The 17,085-nt window shown below is 40.7% G+C and overlaps 2 protein-coding genes across 5 annotated transcripts; one reads left to right on the top strand and one right to left on the bottom strand.

Annotated features, from left to right (window-relative positions):
* Positions 1 to 251: 251 nt before the first annotated feature.
* Positions 252 to 9,636, bottom strand: chrne (cholinergic receptor, nicotinic, epsilon). Of its 4 annotated transcripts, XR_006845168.1 has the most exons (13): positions 8,885 to 9,066; positions 5,296 to 5,429; positions 4,916 to 4,960; positions 4,624 to 4,733; positions 4,355 to 4,510; positions 3,994 to 4,094; positions 3,722 to 3,922; positions 3,443 to 3,557; positions 3,220 to 3,334; positions 2,928 to 3,132; positions 2,474 to 2,607; positions 1,759 to 2,325; positions 252 to 1,709 (listed from the first exon to the last, which is right to left on the bottom strand). XR_006845168.1 is itself a non-coding variant. In XM_046410067.1 (12 exons), the coding sequence occupies exons 1-12, from the start codon at positions 9,510 to 9,512 to the stop codon at positions 2,158 to 2,160; spliced, it is 1,506 nt and encodes a 501-aa protein (XP_046266023.1). In that variant the 5' UTR covers positions 9,513 to 9,636; the 3' UTR covers positions 252 to 2,157. The 4 variants fall into 4 exon arrangements, 3 of the variants coding, with proteins under 3 accessions (XP_046266023.1, XP_046266021.1, XP_046266022.1); XM_046410067.1 differs by lacking the exon at positions 8,885 to 9,066 and adding an exon at positions 9,491 to 9,636 and having other exon boundaries at positions 252 to 2,325; XM_046410065.1 differs by having other exon boundaries at positions 252 to 2,325.
* Positions 9,637 to 11,917: 2,281 nt separating this feature from the next.
* Positions 11,918 to 16,934, top strand: gltpd2b (glycolipid transfer protein domain containing 2b). The gene is made up of 4 exons (XM_046411000.1): positions 11,918 to 12,546; positions 14,920 to 14,978; positions 15,161 to 15,339; positions 15,472 to 16,934. Exons 1-4 carry the CDS (start codon positions 12,477 to 12,479, stop codon positions 16,088 to 16,090), a joined length of 927 nt encoding a protein of 308 aa, XP_046266956.1. The 5' UTR covers positions 11,918 to 12,476; the 3' UTR covers positions 16,091 to 16,934.
* The last annotated feature ends 151 nt before the right edge of the window (positions 16,935 to 17,085 follow it).

Below are 17,085 nucleotides of genomic sequence, written 5' to 3'. Positions count from 1 at the left end.
TATGTAATAATAAATGTGTTCAAGATAGCTAAAACAGCACGTATACACACAGGAAACGCGATGGGATGATGTCCCATGCAAACGCCGAAATCTGAGCAGTGATTTGCATGTCAGTAGTGTATCACTGACATCCAAAACAGCTCCACCCGCACCCTTATGAAGAACTGCCCGCAGCCTGATTCACTTGGATAAAGCTGCAGATAACTAGGGCCCATTTTGCATCATGTGCAACGATTGTTTCACCGTGACTGATATGTTTGTTTTCTGAGTGCATTAGGCCATTACCACTCCCCATTTAATCCTTCTGACTATGTTTTTGTTACAACATCGATTTTGTTTTTGTAATCAACAATGTTTTTCCTACGCCCAGAAAAGTATGTGTGGGTCTTTCTTCATCTCTCCTTATTTCCCGAGATTTCTCAGAGTATTTCCTGCATTTCTTTTTGTGGTGTTTTTACTTCTCCCCGTTCAGAGCCTGTGATCTTAATGAGACATGTCGCACGATTTCATACAAAGAAATAAAAACAAATTTAAACAATCGCCAGACACAAGCAAATGGAAGTCAAGATTGAATAGTTGTGGTGGCAGTTTTACGAGGAAATAAACTGTGCACTTTGGTGTAATGCATGTTCATACCACATGGTGGTGCTCAATCACCACAACACTTACATCAAAAAGTTTTAAAGGAAAAGTACAGCTGTGGGCCTCCATCACTCAAACTGAGCATGCTATTTTTAGGAATAAATGACAATTTGAAGTGACATAAGATGATGACTATCCCTATGTTTTATTATAAATGTGTTACATGAGATACATTTATTTGATACAGCCATAATAAAAATGATAGAACATGATGACAAATCCAAACGCATTCAGAGCATGTATGTCTTTGTGTTTCACATGAACATACTGGATATAACACATTGCCCACTGACACAGCTGGACCTAAAAACAATCAATATGAACTTGAAAAGTTAAGCTGAAGTGATTATGTACATTGGTTTTTATCGTGTTGTCAGTTTTCTTTTTTCCTTTTTCATGGAGTTTGTGCCTTTAAGTTTCTACTTAGAGGGGCAAACACCCTGAGGAACAGCAGACGTACATGAGGCATATGAAACCATGATGCAGTTGTAACGTCTTATTACAGTTACCTGATCATTTTCTCTCTTTTGCAACCTTTTCTAGATGCAATGTGATGTATGAAAGACTACATATAGCACTAATTTGACACTCAATTCAAGATAACAACACATTTTCCTAATCTTATGTGGTGTGTCAAATAACAAATCACAATGCACAAACTATTTTTTATAAAAACATGTCACAATGAATCAAGACAATCTCCATCTGAACCATTAACCTCTAAGAAGACTTTCTAATAAATAAGTCATAGTAAGAAGAATAAGGCTTTGATTCAGAGTTGGCTGGCTCAAGTTACATGCAAAGACTCTTCACATAAGACATGCAGGGAAACGTATCCAGATGATGATCCTTATAAAAATATGAAAGATGGTCAACTTTAGCACACCATGGGTAAATAAACTCAATTCATCAGTCACTGAACCTCTTTTACTGCTATTTATGAATGCATTTCCACACGGTGCTTACAGCTCCATGTCATACATAACAGTGCCGTAGTGGTTTTGATTTGAAAAGTTCTTTGTCGCAGCAGAAATAATTTTCTCAGCGTGGTGGTGAATTGAGTTGACCTGAAGTCAGAATTTGCTGACACTGTCATCGTTGGGTCTTTTATGCAACAAAATATGCAAATAATAATTATTCTTGGTGAGGTTTCTTCTGATGATAATGGCAGGGATGATTTAAAGTATCACTTTCTAAACTAGACCTTGTCCACCCATTTAATGTGTACATCCAAAGAATTTACACTAAGCTGGAGAACTTATGACTAAGTGACAAGTTTGAATGAAAACTCGGGTGCCTAATGAGTATTCACAAAGACAGGTCTGACCTGTTAGTGTGAACACAAACAGCTTTGTTGTTAAATCTCTGTTATTAAAGCACAGTTAAGTCAACCCCCGAATCTGAGACTCAGACTCAATGAGCAAGACCACTCAGCTGTAAGGCAGCATGAGGCACACTGACCCGCCGTAGGGTTTCGTCAGCGCAGAGGTTTTATTTTTGTTCTTCTTCTTCTTTTTAACTTGGGGCATATTTTTTGGTCTGTCCAGGAAACGGAAATTCAGGTGCCTGATTGAAGTGTCCTGTTAAGAAGATCCCCACTGTGCCGAAGATGAAGAGGAAAATGGCAGCCCAGAAGCACACCTTGTCAATCATCTTCCCGATCAGGACCCAGCTTTCAATTTCCTTTATTTGGAAATAAAGTGAACTCAAATTAAAGAACTAAGATAACAGCTTACCCTAAGAAGTATTGACAGGAAAATATGTAATAATTAAACACCTCCATTGCATACAAACTGTTGGCTGGGCAGATGAAGTTTAAAATAACACTCACAGATCCGATGTTATTTTGTTGTCTTGTACTCTCAGCAATGAAGTTGCAGGCATCCACACATTGCTTGATCTCAGGCGCAGCTTGGGCCAAACTTTTATACAGGTTGGCTGTGCTGCTGACATCTATATTATCCACTAGAGCGAAGGAGACACTGACAATTAGACAACAATGTGCTTACCTGAGGCGGACACGGGTATTCCAAAAAGCGTGTTGAAGAACATACAATACAACGTAAGTGAGGGGCCAACATAAGGGATATGAATAAATGTGATACAGACTGTGGGTAAAACAACATCTCTATCACAATGTTTACAGGAAAAATTAATGGGCCACTAATAAATAATTCATTTCAGTTCACAATGATCAAAACAAAGACGCTGACATGTCAGAATTCGGATGGGGTCTTGATGGCTGGTTAGCATTTAGAGCTGGGTTGTGGTATTAAAAATCTTACCAATCGATCGTGTGAGACCATGCCTGTCTCGCTGTTTGTCAAACATCATTTCACTGCGGGGTTGTTTCAGTACATATTCTTCTGCTCTCTGCATGAGGCCAAAGGAGCTGCGCCGGCGCTCCCTCACTCCATTTACCTCTGTCACCTCACTGTCATCCACCAGTGGAGACATGCCAAGGAAGCGAGGTACCATTTCCAGGAACACCTGCAGGAGGGGCAGAAAAGATAACAGCAGTTCACATAAAATAACACCTGAGGACAGACATTTGACTGAACTGCACAGTGCACTTACATGTTTGATGGTGTGGGACATGGTATGTGTGCTGGGGCTGCGCAGGGAGAAGTTCAGCACCACAATTTGATTAGTGGCAATGAGAGTGGTGACAGACATGACAAAGATCAGGTACCTGAGGAAGATATTAGAAAAGATCTGTGTTGGACAGGAGACTCCAGCTGTGCTCATTTAAGGCAACAAAAACCCAGCAGAGGTCAGCAGAGAACACACACTGACTCACTTGCCGATGAGAGGGACAGAAAGCGATGTCTCAGGGATCTTCTGAGCAATAAGAAAGAGGAAGACAGTCTGAGCCAGCAAGACAGAGATGGACACAGTCAACTTTTGTCCCCCGGCTGTGAAAGGGACAACAGAGACTTAGGAGACAGAGCAAGCATATAATGCTTTGCAGTATGTCTGAAAAGGCTTTTCACATAAACTACAGCAGTGATAATACAACATAATATCATCAGGGTGCAGTTAGGAATATGCATAACACAATACACTGGAAACAACAGACCTTGTGCAGGTAGGAAGTAAGCCAGTACCACCAGTGAGGAGATGAGTGAGCAGGGCAGAATGATATTGATGATGTAGAAGAGGGGCTTCCTTTGGATGATCAGATTAAACATGATCTCCTGATACTCTAGGTCATCTGGAGAGTACCGCATGTTGATCACCTTCTGGGCTGGACGATGGACAATGGCCCACTCGCCATTCTCTGAACGGTGAAAACATAATAAGCTGGAGATGACCTGTGTATTTTGAATATTTAACTGGGATATACTGTACCTGTGAAAGCCTCAGGGTCGATGTCCACCCACTCAATAGTCTCTCCTGTTTCTCCTACAGCCAAGATGAGATCAACTTCATTGGCACTGTACGTCTGGGATCTGGAGGTCAGGGCCATGGCAGAAAATAGTAGTTACTCCAGTTCTATGAACATGTGGTCAGCTCTCTAATGGGTTTTGAGGTTGGTTTATTCCATCTAGGCTCCATCTCTGCACCCACCCAGTACAAAGATCTGTCTCAGGGTGATGTGGTGGAGCCTGGATGGGGTGACTAGTGAACCCTGTTAGCAGTAAAAAATAGAACAGCCTAATAAATCAAAAATTATATAGGGTCATTTTGAAATGATATAATTGCTCCACACCTGAATGCTAGCGTGCAGTTTTGATAATCAAACGGGAAATAGGTGATCTCGATGGCACAAGTGCTCCGATAGATCGCAGGAGGCAGCCAGTACATCCAGCCGCTACTGCTGATCAACACATTGGCATAGTAAGCCACGTCGAACTTGCCATCAATGCTGCAGAGATTGAGGATATAGAATAGAACACAGTTGTTGCCAGAGTTGATACAAACAACAACAAAAAACAGTGTGATGACACTGCAGGATTCCACTCTTAGTCAGTGCCTTACTTGTTCTCAAGGACAATGTCAGGAAGCCAAACAGTTTTGCACGGGACACGAATAATATCAATGCCATAATATTTAGATGTGTTCCAGGCAAGACGATGGTCGGTCCATTGCTGAAGATGACATTTATGAGAGAAGTCATGAGTGACATTAAGAAGTAGACACAACTGAGGCCTGAAGTACTGAAAAGACTGAGTCTTATGGGCAAAATGAATCGATCCAAAACAATACCTAAGGTCTTGCCAGGATTTGTAGGAACAATACAAAAACATGTGTGAAGAGAGGGAAAACTCACAATCTCGATCCACACATTGGTCGTAAGAGTCTCCTCCTTTTCATTCTGAGGCAGAAGTGAAAAATATGTATTAGAGATGGAGGTTGTTAATCATTCACTGCTAAGTTACTATTCCAGTAACCTAACACTCATTACTGTGTTCATGTCTGAAGCTCTAGCCATAATTAATACTAATGTCCAGTAGGAACTATAGTGAACTTGTGGTCAAGCTCCTGCGGTAAAATTATGTGTATTTACAAGATACAAGATACAAGACAAATATACATTCTAATTATAAATATTGTAAAATAGAAACCTTATAAAAATAATAAAATTAATAAAATTTGCTGCGACACCAGGCTTGGTTGCAGCAAGTGATGCTCAGATGAGTGAGTTCTCACCAGAGAGATAAGGTTAGTGAGGGTCAGCTTGATCTGAACCTCCACCTTGTCTTCGGGATGAACCACCGGCCGAATATTCTTGTTGTAGCCTTTGAACAAATCACTGATCAGATGTGTCTCCTCATTACAGTGCACTGCATTTAAAAAAAGGAAGAAACACGCTGTGAGTTTATACAAACATATGTGTTGGAATTATCTCATTAATATTTCATAACAGGAGAGGGAGAAACATCTGAAATGGTAAACTCTGTCCTTGCATAGAGTAGATAATCCTAGATCATCCTAGGGCCTTAACACACACAACATTTTACCATTACAGCTCACTGAATGTTTTTATATGATAAACACTGAGCATGAAAATGTGCTGCAAATATGCTACAAAGCTCCTTTATTGAAACACAGAAACACACATATTCATGTTTAGACATATGAAACACCATGTATCCCTCCTCATATAAAATATACTGTAACAATCCAAACAGTCACAAACAGTGTGAGTTTCAAGATGATGTGACATCATGTGATCAACTGAAAATAAGAATCAACCAAGTTTAACCTAATTTGACAGATTTTACTAATAAATATCCAGTATGATGCACCATAATCAGCAGCAAGTTCAACCCACATAATCCAGAACCCACAGTTTTGGACTACACTTTAAAGACAAAAGTTTCCAGGCACACCTCCTGGGGCTGTTTTCTAGGGGTTGGGCTGAACCCCTTACCTTCAGTGAAGGGAAATCTTAATGCTTCAGCATACCAAGACATTTTGCACAATGCTTTGCTTCCAAATTTGTGGCAACAGTTTGTTGAAGGCCCTTTTCTATTCCAGCATGACTGTGTCCCAGTGCACAAAGCAAAGTCCATAAAGACATGACTGGACACAGAGCCCGGACCCTACCATAAGTTAATCTTTCTCAAGACACTTGAGAAGTCTCAAGTCCTTTCACCTGCATGTACATTTTTCATCAGATGCTTTTCAAATGCATTTCTGAGCTTTAGTAATTGTGTCTTGTATGTGAGATTTATTAAGACAGTGTATGAGGATTTGTCAGTCTAGAGTCTAGAGTCTAGCAACCCTGCCAAAACCTGCAGCTAATGGCCTTGGTATCATCATGCTGTACTCCTCTGCTGTACTTTTTTTCACATTAACTTCAAGTGAGACAAAGAGAGAGAAAGGCAGAGGTTATTTCCGACCTGTTGCCTCTTCTCTCCCAGCTGTCACTATGCATAGCTCATATTACACAACAGCTGGGAAACTTGAAGCTAGGACTTTCAGTCATACTCAGGTCATCTACAATAATCATCAGTATCACCATTAAGCAAAAACAGTGCCTAAAGCATTACCCTTGATACATGAAAAAAATGGATGTAAGAATCAGCAAAATTTGCAATGTGAGAATGCAGTGGTAAGGTGGATCATTCCCTTCTGTTCCCTTTGCTCTGTAAACAGATTCACAGTACTTTTACCAATTTCATCATGTAGGAAAACTGAAACTAATATCTGAATACTTTATATTCTATTCTAACATTTATTTATGAGCTCTAAGTTCATATGCAAGCTGACTGCATGACCTATTCAAATAAACATGAAAAACTGCAATAATGTTCCAGTTTTCTGCGTCAGGTAACAAGAAGTAAATGTAAAGTAGTGCTGATGTTGCATAGATTTAAATAGCAGAAATCACACAGAATTAATATTACAAGTAGTAAACAGTAAGTATTCAGTGTCAGAGAGAGGAAGATGCTGACTTTAAAATTGTGCCTTGTGAGTTGCACGGTTTGTGATGTAATTCTAAACGCAGTTTCAGTCAGCCTGCTCACGTGGATCAGTTATATTATCATGTGGATCCAAAGTACAGTTAATGTATCCACGCTTTGACCTGGTTATCCGCTACAGCTGACATGGGAGCCTACTCAGAGAGAGTGGGAAAATGGAGGCACAGCCCATAAGTGACCCCAGAGAGAATGTGGGATCTGGTCAGAATGATCAAATTAGGTTGAATATATGAAAACCTTCTGTGGTTCAGCAGAACTGAGCCTTTAAAATGGCAAGAAGGCACACCAGGTCAGAACAACATGGTTGCACAGGTAAATATTACAACATCACTGTTTGATCGGGGCAAAAGCAAGCCAAGCTTACCTCAGCTGACCGTCTCCTATTATCCAGCTCACACTTCTATTCATGTGACCATTTGGAACATGATATGTAGAGGGATTTTAATTTGATTAAGCAGTAGGCATCCTTACTTTCAGCGTAACATTTCAGCCTTGTGACCACTCATTTACATTCCAGTCCATGTTCTCATCAGCACAACATGACAGATCTAATACCGCACCTCGATTGTACAGCTATTGCTCTAAGAGTATAGAAACCAAATGGCTGACAACAGCTTCAAGTTCCTCAAGTTTTTTTTCATCTGGCAGTGATGATGTCATAGCTAAGTAATTTCACTGTGTTTATCCGTAAGGATGTAAAAAAAAAAAGTCATCAAGGACAAAGTCTGTGTTGTTTCTCTTGGATATATGGTTTCACAGTCTTCATTCTTATTTCCAACATCCTAGTGTGTGTATAAAAATTGAACAGCGTTAGACACTCTGAAAATGGACACTAATCCAACAGCAGCTCATGCAAGCAACATGGTAACCCCTGTCAGACCAGTAATACAGAGAGTCTACATCTCTGGATGAATCTTGTCTGAGCTGGCACCTCGGGCCTTGCATTTTTTCAATAACTCCAGTGACCTCTGCCAAGAAAATGACTCCAGTAACTCTTACAACTATTAAGATTGACTTGTTGCACCTTTCCAAATGGATTTGCAGGATCAATTAAACAAATCCCCAAACCACATTTTTTTAAACATGCATTGTGTCATAGGCTTTCACGTCAGCTTCCACTGTAGCTGCAGCCTCTCTGGCCTGCCGTTACCTTTCTGTTGCAAAACCCCATTTGTGCCAACCAGAACAACTTACACTCTTTACATCCTGCTGCTGTCATGATGATGCACAGACCACCCTCTGCTCTACTTCACTTTACTTGTGTGTGCCTGTCTAATAAATTGCATCCACCATACTTGAACTAATGCTAAATCGTGTGACAGGCTACAGAACAGATGATCCTTATCAACATCAGTATCAATAAAATGGAACTTATTGTATATGAGCAGAGACAAAACCTTAAAATGCTGTGTATACTGTTAGTCTTGTATGGCAAATTTACCAAAGCCATGTGAGTCTATAAATAATGGTAAAAGTCTAGTGACAATATTTATGTTTATATCCATTTCACAGCAGTGTGTACATGCATGCATGCTATATATTGTAGATACACTGTATGAGGTATGATTGTTTCCAGGTAAGCTGCCAGCAGAAGGAATTTTTTTTTTTTTTGCTTCCAAAGTGGGTTAAAATCTCTATCATCTACACATATTTGACCATTTACAACAGTATGTGTGTTGATGTCTCTGGAAAGTTTTATCTGGCATAACACTCAATGTGATATGCTTGCAAATGAGATGCAAAACAATATTTTGATAAATAAGAAGGCAGACAATTAGTCAGTGAGGATGTGTCAAGAGTTTGCCACTTACCTTGAACCATTAAAGTCCCAAGAATAGTTAGAACTCCAAAAAATATCCCCAAACTACGCACTGCCATCATGTTTCAAGAGCTCTAAACTGCACAACACTACACTATATTTAAATATTAAGTTTTGAGAGAGAGAGAATGAGAACAAGAGTAAAGACAGAGAGGAAGAGCCCTAAATCCCTCCACCAAACCCCCCGACTGTCGCCCGACCCGGCTGTCGCTATCCATGGCTCAGATTACACAGCAGCTGGGAAGCACTAAACCAGGACTTCATGTCACAGTCCGGTCACCCACAATAACCATCATCATGATCATTAGACAACAAATACCTGTGGTCATGCCAGTTATACACATGAAGGTAATTCTTTCACAAATGTAGGCAATAGTGTGACCTTATGCTGTTTACCCACATGATATATCTCCAATACTCCTTTACTATTGCTAATATTTTTCATAGATAATGGTGGAAATTGCAATACATTGTAGGAATACTATGATTATTTCTTATGGTGGATTTGTGTGCAACTTACACTTGTGTAAGTTGTGGGTGCAGCTGGATGTGCAGGCCTGCTCTGCCCCTGCTCTGAGTCCAGGGTATTAATACTTACAGAGGAGCCTTACCACTTCCATGGCAGGACTTCAGTAGTGAGAGAGCGCCTGCAGACCACAGTGTGTTGGGGTCAGAGAGCTGGAAACAGACAATACTCGTAAAATTCATGGAGCCAGAGACTTGTATCTGCATCAAGATAAGTAAAATAACTTTGTTCAGCAGAAATGGAACGTGCTGCAAAGGCAACTCCAACAAGTACTGTCAGAACATTTCAAATCCAGAGATTAAATTTACTATTATAGTCAGTGCTGTGAGTAATATAAGTAGCATCATCGTGCGGTGACAAGGGCAACAGACTGATTTTTGGAATGTGCCATGTGAGTTGGACAGTATGTGATGTACTTCTAAATATACATTTGGGGAAACAGGGATGAGCTTCTTTAAGGTAACTGGAGCCTCCAGAAGGCAGATTATGTGTCTCACACTTGGTTAGAGCTCAGAGACATAAGAAGGGCTGGATCTGTCCAGCCTCAAAGACAGTCAGCTCGCAGAGCAGAGCTGCAGTATGCTGCTGTAGCAAAACTATGCATATTTTAAATTTAGCTACACGTGTTAATTAAAATAGGGGCAAAAGTATTTTCTTTTTGGTGGACATTTCAGGTTAAAGGAACTATGCAGCAGTATGACAGGCAGTCTGGATAATGTCATAATGTCCAGTGTTTGCTTTTCTGACTTGAGCCAAACCCAAGAATTTTTCTGACATAGAGGCCTGCGCGTGCAAAATGTCAGACAGGCATATCTAACTGTTTTTATTACAAGGGCTATAAATACAGTCACATCCAGTGAAGCAGGGGTTTCAAACCATTGTAGAGTTAATGCTGTTGAACCAAGAACTGTAATAGAGAATGCAATGACAGCATATTTTAAATTGGCAGGGTCTGTCATGTATCCATGGACAAAGTTACAATGCCAGTTAAAGCCATATTAGTAAATGTCTTAAAGTGTGCTGTGAATCCATAAACACTCATTTACTCTCACAGTCGTGAGCTCTGTTAAAGCAGTCACAGGAAACTTTGACCTCTGAAACCTCACTGTAAGGTTGTAGGAGCCACTTGGGGTGACACACACAAGATTCCATAACAATTATGCATAATTTCTGTCTTATCTATCACCCTTCCTGTCTGTCTGTTCTTCTCGGTTTTGAATTTCATACCTCAGGACAATCTCAACAAGTGATCAAACTGGATTACGGAAGGCTAATCTTGGTGCTGTGGTTAAATATTTTGACTTTCCAAATGGGAAATCCAGTGTGGTGGTAATCATGATAAAACACCTCATTCCCACTCCACTGAAATTCCATACATAAACATACTCACCCAGTGTGAATTACCATGTGTTTTAGTCTGCTAGCCCTGTGCACTTGTGCATCCTGACAATAATCAACTGCTTTTACCAGACATTTCTAAGAACTATATCTATTTTAAAAGCTGTTATTTCATCAGAACATTAGAGAGCACCAGCTGTGTGGAGTCAGTCAGTTGAAGCCTTCTGAAAGGGTCACATGTTTTCAGAGGGATTCAGTCTACCCTCGTTAGTTGCTGCCTTTTTCAGATGGAATCATCCATTGGCTGCACAGAGTAAAAGCACCATGACTGGCCCCTCCCCACCAAGTCATTACAACCCTGCCTTCACTATTTTCCCGCTCCACCTCTGCAAAATATCATTGTTAAGTCCCTCTTCACATGCACACATGTGGCTCGAGCATGGAGTTCAATGTCTGTTCACCTCCCCCTACAGCAGGAATAACAGCAGCAGCAAACTCAGCAATAGGGACCAATCAAAGGGTTTTCCCTGATAGTGATAATCATGTGAACACCCTGTATGCACTGCATCCTGTTTTACTGACATGGCACAGACTTTAGACCTCACTAATCATGGAATAATTAATATTTGGAAATACTAGTTAGAATGTATGAATCAACTTTTGTAAAAGACATGATGACAAGTGAGAGGATGTTATATGTTATATTTGAACTAAAATAGATTCATTTTGTTTGCTCCCACAGTGTTCTACAGAGCTATGGATGTCTTTGTCATATCTAGAGTTAGATTAGCACGAATGGGCATCTTTGTGCAATCTCAGTGAGGATAAGCTTGGTCAGACTTTGTTATTCATTGACAAACATGGATGTGGTATCTCTGTTCAGCCACAAAAAGAAGATTGTGTTATCCCACACAATAATCAATACAGAGGTTAGGTTGTGACTTAAATAAAGTAACAAGGACAAATATAACGGGTAGAGAGAATCAGAGTGACATATTTCATGTTATTCTTACATTTAAACCCGCATGTTTTCAGAAATGCGTGACAGCACTGCTGTAGCGTGTGGTGGTGCTCTTAATGGTGTGTGTGTGTGTGTGTGAATGAGAGAAGGGGAGGAGGGAGGTTCCACGGAGGAGGTTGGATGGTGGTGAGAGGGGAGGGGAGGAGAAGAGAGGAGAGGAGAGGAAAGCATGTGTTTACTTGAACTGAACAGGAATATAACGTATATCTAGAAGATGGACCTGGAAGGGGGTTACTGGCGGACAAGCTGCGTTGCCTCTGCTTTATCAGCCAGTGGCTGCACTCGACTGATCTCTGGACCCTCAGATTGAGCAACACGAGAAGAGACAGGCAGCTGAAACAAAGGCAGGATAGAGGAAAGACGTGTATCAAGGAAAGTCAAAGTAAGACACAAAAGAAGGAGCCCGACAGGCTTGCAGTTGAAACGCTGTGACAGGGGAGAACAGCAGTTGTAATCTAGAATTAAACATTGACTGAGGCTCTATGAGGTGCAATGGCTGAGAGAACTTGTTATTAAGGGTTTTGGGGGAGAGTATGGGAGATTTGAGAGGACGAGGGGCGGGGGGGTCAGAGGCAGGAGTCTGGTTGGGAGTAATTTTGGTGACAGCCAGTGCAAGGGGACAAGGACTCATGTGAGACAGAGGAATTAAAATTTAGAGACAAAGAGAAGGAACTCGCAGACCCCAAACTGGAGTTCAGAATGGGTATTAAGAGCAAGGCTGCTGTAGCTATAGTAGTCCTGCTGCTGTTCCTCGGCTCCCTGTGGCTCCGTGAGTATTTCTCAGTGTGTGTGTGTGTGTGTGTGTGTGTGTGTGTGTGTGTGTGTGGTCTCTATGTTGTACTATTAATCCACACAATCCCTCTCTTGTCTGAAATGCATATGCTCCAAATCAGGAATGTGTCACATGGTATGGTGACCACACCACTTTCTGTTCACTCTATATATTCAAAATCAATTTTAACAACATGACAGAAATATTTCTGTGATCTGACATGTTTTCAGACTGTGAGATAAAAATTTTTTTTTTTTATTTGAGCTATACTTAGTCACATCAGATAAATTATTGCCTAAAACGGAGTAAAGAATTATTGAATTTTATTTCCCAAGGAGGAAAAGGACAAAGGAAGCTTTGTCTATTTGAAAAAGCCTTCAGATATTTAACTGTATCTATGATTGGCTTAAAATTATAATTTGACAATGCAGCACATAAAGAAAAGAAAAAAATATTCTTTAGTATGAGAAAATGAATGACCCCTTCCTATTTCCATTCAAAATTCATCAAAACATCTTACAGAAATCGGAAGTGTAGCAAAGTTCAACTGCAAGCATGTGATCTTTTTCTCAAGCTTGGATTTAAATTCTAAGATGGGAGAGACATAAGTCACTTTTTTCAATTCAATTCAATTTTCAAATGGAAGCACGAACAACCAGCTCTGCCTCCTTACACAATAATAACTCACTTAGGAGAATTACATTTAGAAGCAGCTCTTAGTTCATCGTGGTAAGACTTCACATCCCTTCTGACATTTTTGGCAACATCTACAGTAGGACTATCAAGTTAGAAATACATTTCTGATAATCCTTGGATGGATTCTTTGTTTAATTTGAACTGAGAGATGTCGGTAACTCAGTGAGGCTACAGTACAGGAAGCTCAGTGACTTTGTGAGAGATATCATAAACAGCCTCTGAGGCTTTTGGTGTTAAGGTGGTCTCCAATGTGTGGTCTGCAGGATCCAGCTCCACTTAGGCGTGTACCACAGTCGCAAACTTCATTACTGCAACATTATTTTACTACATATTATAATAATGGTTATATAAGGGTTATAAAATCATGACTCTTGTAACCCGATTAAAGCATGTAGTTGGAGTATTTGATTTGTCACAAAAGTGATCCCAGCAACTAGTGTGTGCACATGGTGCGTGCTGAGGAGGTCAGAGTTTGAGACAGTCAATTGAAATCACAGAGTTTGTTTTGACACGAGGTGGAATGAGCTCATAAAGGATTAAAACATCACAATCTGCTGTCAAAGGAATTGGCTGCCTTAAAGGTCCAGTGTACAGGATTTAGGGGAATTAGGAGTGGAAATGGAGCATGACACTCATAATTATGTTTATGTTACCAAACTCTGGCTCCAGAGAGGGCTTTTATTTATTTATGTATTACATTTTTAGCCATCACGTCTGGGGGTGATAAGTTGGTTGCTATCTACAACCAACTCACCATGGTTGTAGATTGGAGGCAACTAGCTGTATTTAGCTGTTGCATTGAGTCATCTGACTCAGTGCAACAGCTAAATGCCACTAAATCCTACATGCTGGATCTTAAGAATGCTTGGCTTTGTGTGATATGCTGTGGAGAATTATTTCAAACCTAACTGGAATTAATCAAGAATGTAAGACAAAGAGAGTCTGTTAAGACTGGAAGACCACAGTGAATTGAACTTAGTCCCATGCCTTAGCAGGCAGGTCTCGGTAAAACTCACAATCTTTCATTTTCCAAAGAGACAAACACAGGAGGCAAAAAAAAAAAAAAAAAAAAAAATCCAAAGAGCAAATCAGAGGCAGGGTCAAAAATCAAGGAGAGCAAGAAAACATGACTATACCAGATGGGCTGTCAGAGTCAACCTTTTCAGAATCAGTTTCTCATGTTAACAGGAAATCAGGTCTGACACATAACAGTGATGTTTGTTAATAAGCCACTTTAACATAAAGGGTATTTTCAAATAAATGTGACTCCATTACTACTGGATGTAAAAAAAAAAAAAAGATAAGATAAGAAAAGATAAGAAACTGTTTGTCAATCAACTTAAAAGGTGATGATATGTCATTTTTGGTTCATAACTTGTTTCTGCTGCCCCCAAGGGGCCAAAAAAAATCCCAGAAAACAGTTGTTGCAGGTTTAATGTGTGAAAATACCCAGTGACCCATAACTGTTTAGTATTATTGTGGAGATGCAGCCCTTTTTTTTTAGATTGTTATTATTAATGTGTTAAATGCACCCATATGGTTCAGAACATGTTGTGTATGTAAGAGGGGTAGTAAAGTTGCATTATTATCAGTAGAAAGTCTTTCTCAGTGGGAAAGTGTCTGCATACAGAAACTAGCTGTTCTCTTGTTTCACTTTACAATGTCTCACTGCAGAGGGAGGTTTGGATTACCACTGGGATGCCTGTTTAAAAGTTTATAATCAGGAGAATAAGGTAAGAGCACAAGCAAATTACAAAGCAGTTCATCGCTTACTACATTTCCTCCATAAGGTTGAGTTTGTGAAGCAGATGGCCAATTTGAATGTGATGAATCACTTCCCCGTCATCTCCTTCTTTGTCCCTTGTCAATGCCCTCCTCCCACACACTCACGCTCCTCCCATCCCCCCACTGGCAGCTTCACCAGCTGTACAACAGCAGTGGGGTTGATAGAGCTGAGGACCCGCAGGTCCTGGAGGCGTGCCCTGGTCAGACCTTCCAGGTGTCACTGCTGCTCTCCCACCTGCTCGCTGCACCAGCCTACACTTCTGATGTGCTGCTGCAGCCGTATCTGTCCAGCTGGGATGAACTCGTGAGGTAGGGTCGTCTGATAAACCAGAAATACAGTGAAAGAGATTAATTTACAGTCACTAAAAAGAATTAAGTAATTTATGGTTTATAATCCAGACTGTGCAAGAAGATTCATCCTGTTCTCTGTTACTCTTCCAGATTTATGGAAGCTCTGGGCCCGATGGTGGGACTGATATCTAAAGAGATAGAAACCAAGACTTCTATAATCCGCCAACTGGCTCTGTTGGCAGAAAAAAATCCTGAAGCAGAACTGGGCCCAGAGGTACACTCAATAGACAATGTGAGCACACAGGCTGGGACTGAGAACAATGTGGAGGTCTCGCAGCACACCGGTGCTTACCACTCAGTACGTTCCATGATCCAGGTGGAGCTGAGCCGCGGAGTGGTGGACTTCCACCACCAGACGGACTCTGGATGCCGCACACTGCTGCGTCTGCATCGTGCTCTGCTTTGGCTGAAGCTCTTCCTGGAGAAGTTGGCTGAGACCCCAGTGGCTGGCCGGCTCAGGAGCCCCTCGGAGCTGTGTCGGGAGGCCTACCAGAGCACCCTCGCAATCCACCACACCTGGTTCGTCCGAAGGGCCGCAGAGCTGGCCTTCATTGCCATGCCAGAGCGGGCTTTCTTCTTCAGGCTGGTGTGTGTGCAGAACCAGGAGGAGCTGAGCATAGTGCTGAACAAAGTGGTTAAGGCTATTGAGGAGATTTATAACAGGACACAGAGAGCCCTCGAGGAAAATGGTATGCTGGACTTGCCATAGAAAAGAAGACAATCAGATTGGACATGCAGCCTCTACTGTTTTACCCTGTTTTGTACTGTCCTCGTGATATTCTGGCATGATACCACCAAAATGTTGAGGTACAAACAAAATGTAAACTCAAGGAAACATGAGTGGACGTGATTTCAGGGTTGACCTGTGCCATAGTTTTGCTCCCGACCAAAGTGCTGTGTCAACAATCAACTAATATAGAAAGTCAGTTTGCTTTCAAGCTGTGGGCATTGCTGTTCAAGTTTTATGAGCTCATGCCCTGACTTGTCATCACCTTAGAAGCATTTATAAGGCAGCTGATAATGCATTTAGGCTGACTGAACACAGACTGTGAATTATTTAAACTGGTGGACACAATAACATGAACACCAAACATCTAAAGTAATCCATTACAACAACAACCCTGCAGTGAACACAGTATTAGTGATGCATATAATGTCCTTGACACTGTAGAGTGTTTATTTTGTAATGGATTGCATCAGATTGCTCAGTTCGTGTTTTTGTGCCAAAAACGTGTGATTGTTATAATTTTTTTACACTCAAAATTCTATTGAAAATTTTATTTGCAGTTAGTGTTTCATGATGTAGTGTGCTACCTCAAAACTGTCTGGGTGCAGACACATTGTATGCCTTGTTCTGAAATCTGAGCTGGACCAAACTATCCAAACTGAAGAGGTATTTCACAAAAAAAAAAGAAAAGAAATCAATCATGTGCTTAACAAAGGACAAAATGGTCCGTCACAGTAACAGCAGTGTGGAGTAATAGTTTCTCAATTTTACACTGAAAGTTTTTGTATCTTGTTCAGAATGATTAAATATCAGTATTGAAAAAAAAGAGAATCCTGTTATATTTGTTGACGTAGTCAGGGCCAGTAATGTGAGAACTCTGACATTTGAATGTCACTGAACTGTGTAACGTTACCCACCATACAGCAGAGGTTCACTTCCCTCACATCATCTCTGGTATCATATGCTCTGTGTGACAC

Source organism: Scatophagus argus, chromosome 14 (assembly GCF_020382885.2).
Source record: "Scatophagus argus isolate fScaArg1 chromosome 14, fScaArg1.pri, whole genome shotgun sequence".
Lineage (NCBI taxonomy): Eukaryota > Metazoa > Chordata > Actinopteri > Scatophagidae > Scatophagus > Scatophagus argus.
This window is presented reverse-complemented; position numbering and strand designations above follow the sequence as displayed.

What these genes read in the sequence shown, in the direction of transcription:
- chrne (XM_046410065.1), bottom strand. Translation starts at nt 8,954, where the DNA reads ATGATGGCAGTGCGTAGTTTGGGGATATTTTTTGGAGTTCTAACTATT. An exon ending in CGACCCTGAGGCTTTCACAG is followed by an intron (nt 3,923 to 3,993) that starts GTACAGTATATC and finishes TTCACCGTTCAG; the next exon opens with AGAATGGCGAGTGGGCCATT. An exon ending in TGGTCTCACACGATCGATTG is followed by an intron (nt 2,608 to 2,927) that starts GTAAGATTTTTA and finishes CCTTCGCTCTAG; the next exon opens with TGGATAATATAGATGTCAGC.
- gltpd2b (XM_046411000.1), top strand. Translation starts at nt 12,477, where the DNA reads ATGGGTATTAAGAGCAAGGCTGCTGTAGCTATAGTAGTCCTGCTGCTG. An exon ending in CCTCGGCTCCCTGTGGCTCC is followed by an intron (nt 12,547 to 14,919) that starts GTGAGTATTTCT and finishes GTCTCACTGCAG; the next exon opens with AGGGAGGTTTGGATTACCAC. An exon ending in TTTATAATCAGGAGAATAAG is followed by an intron (nt 14,979 to 15,160) that starts GTAAGAGCACAA and finishes CCCCACTGGCAG; the next exon opens with CTTCACCAGCTGTACAACAG.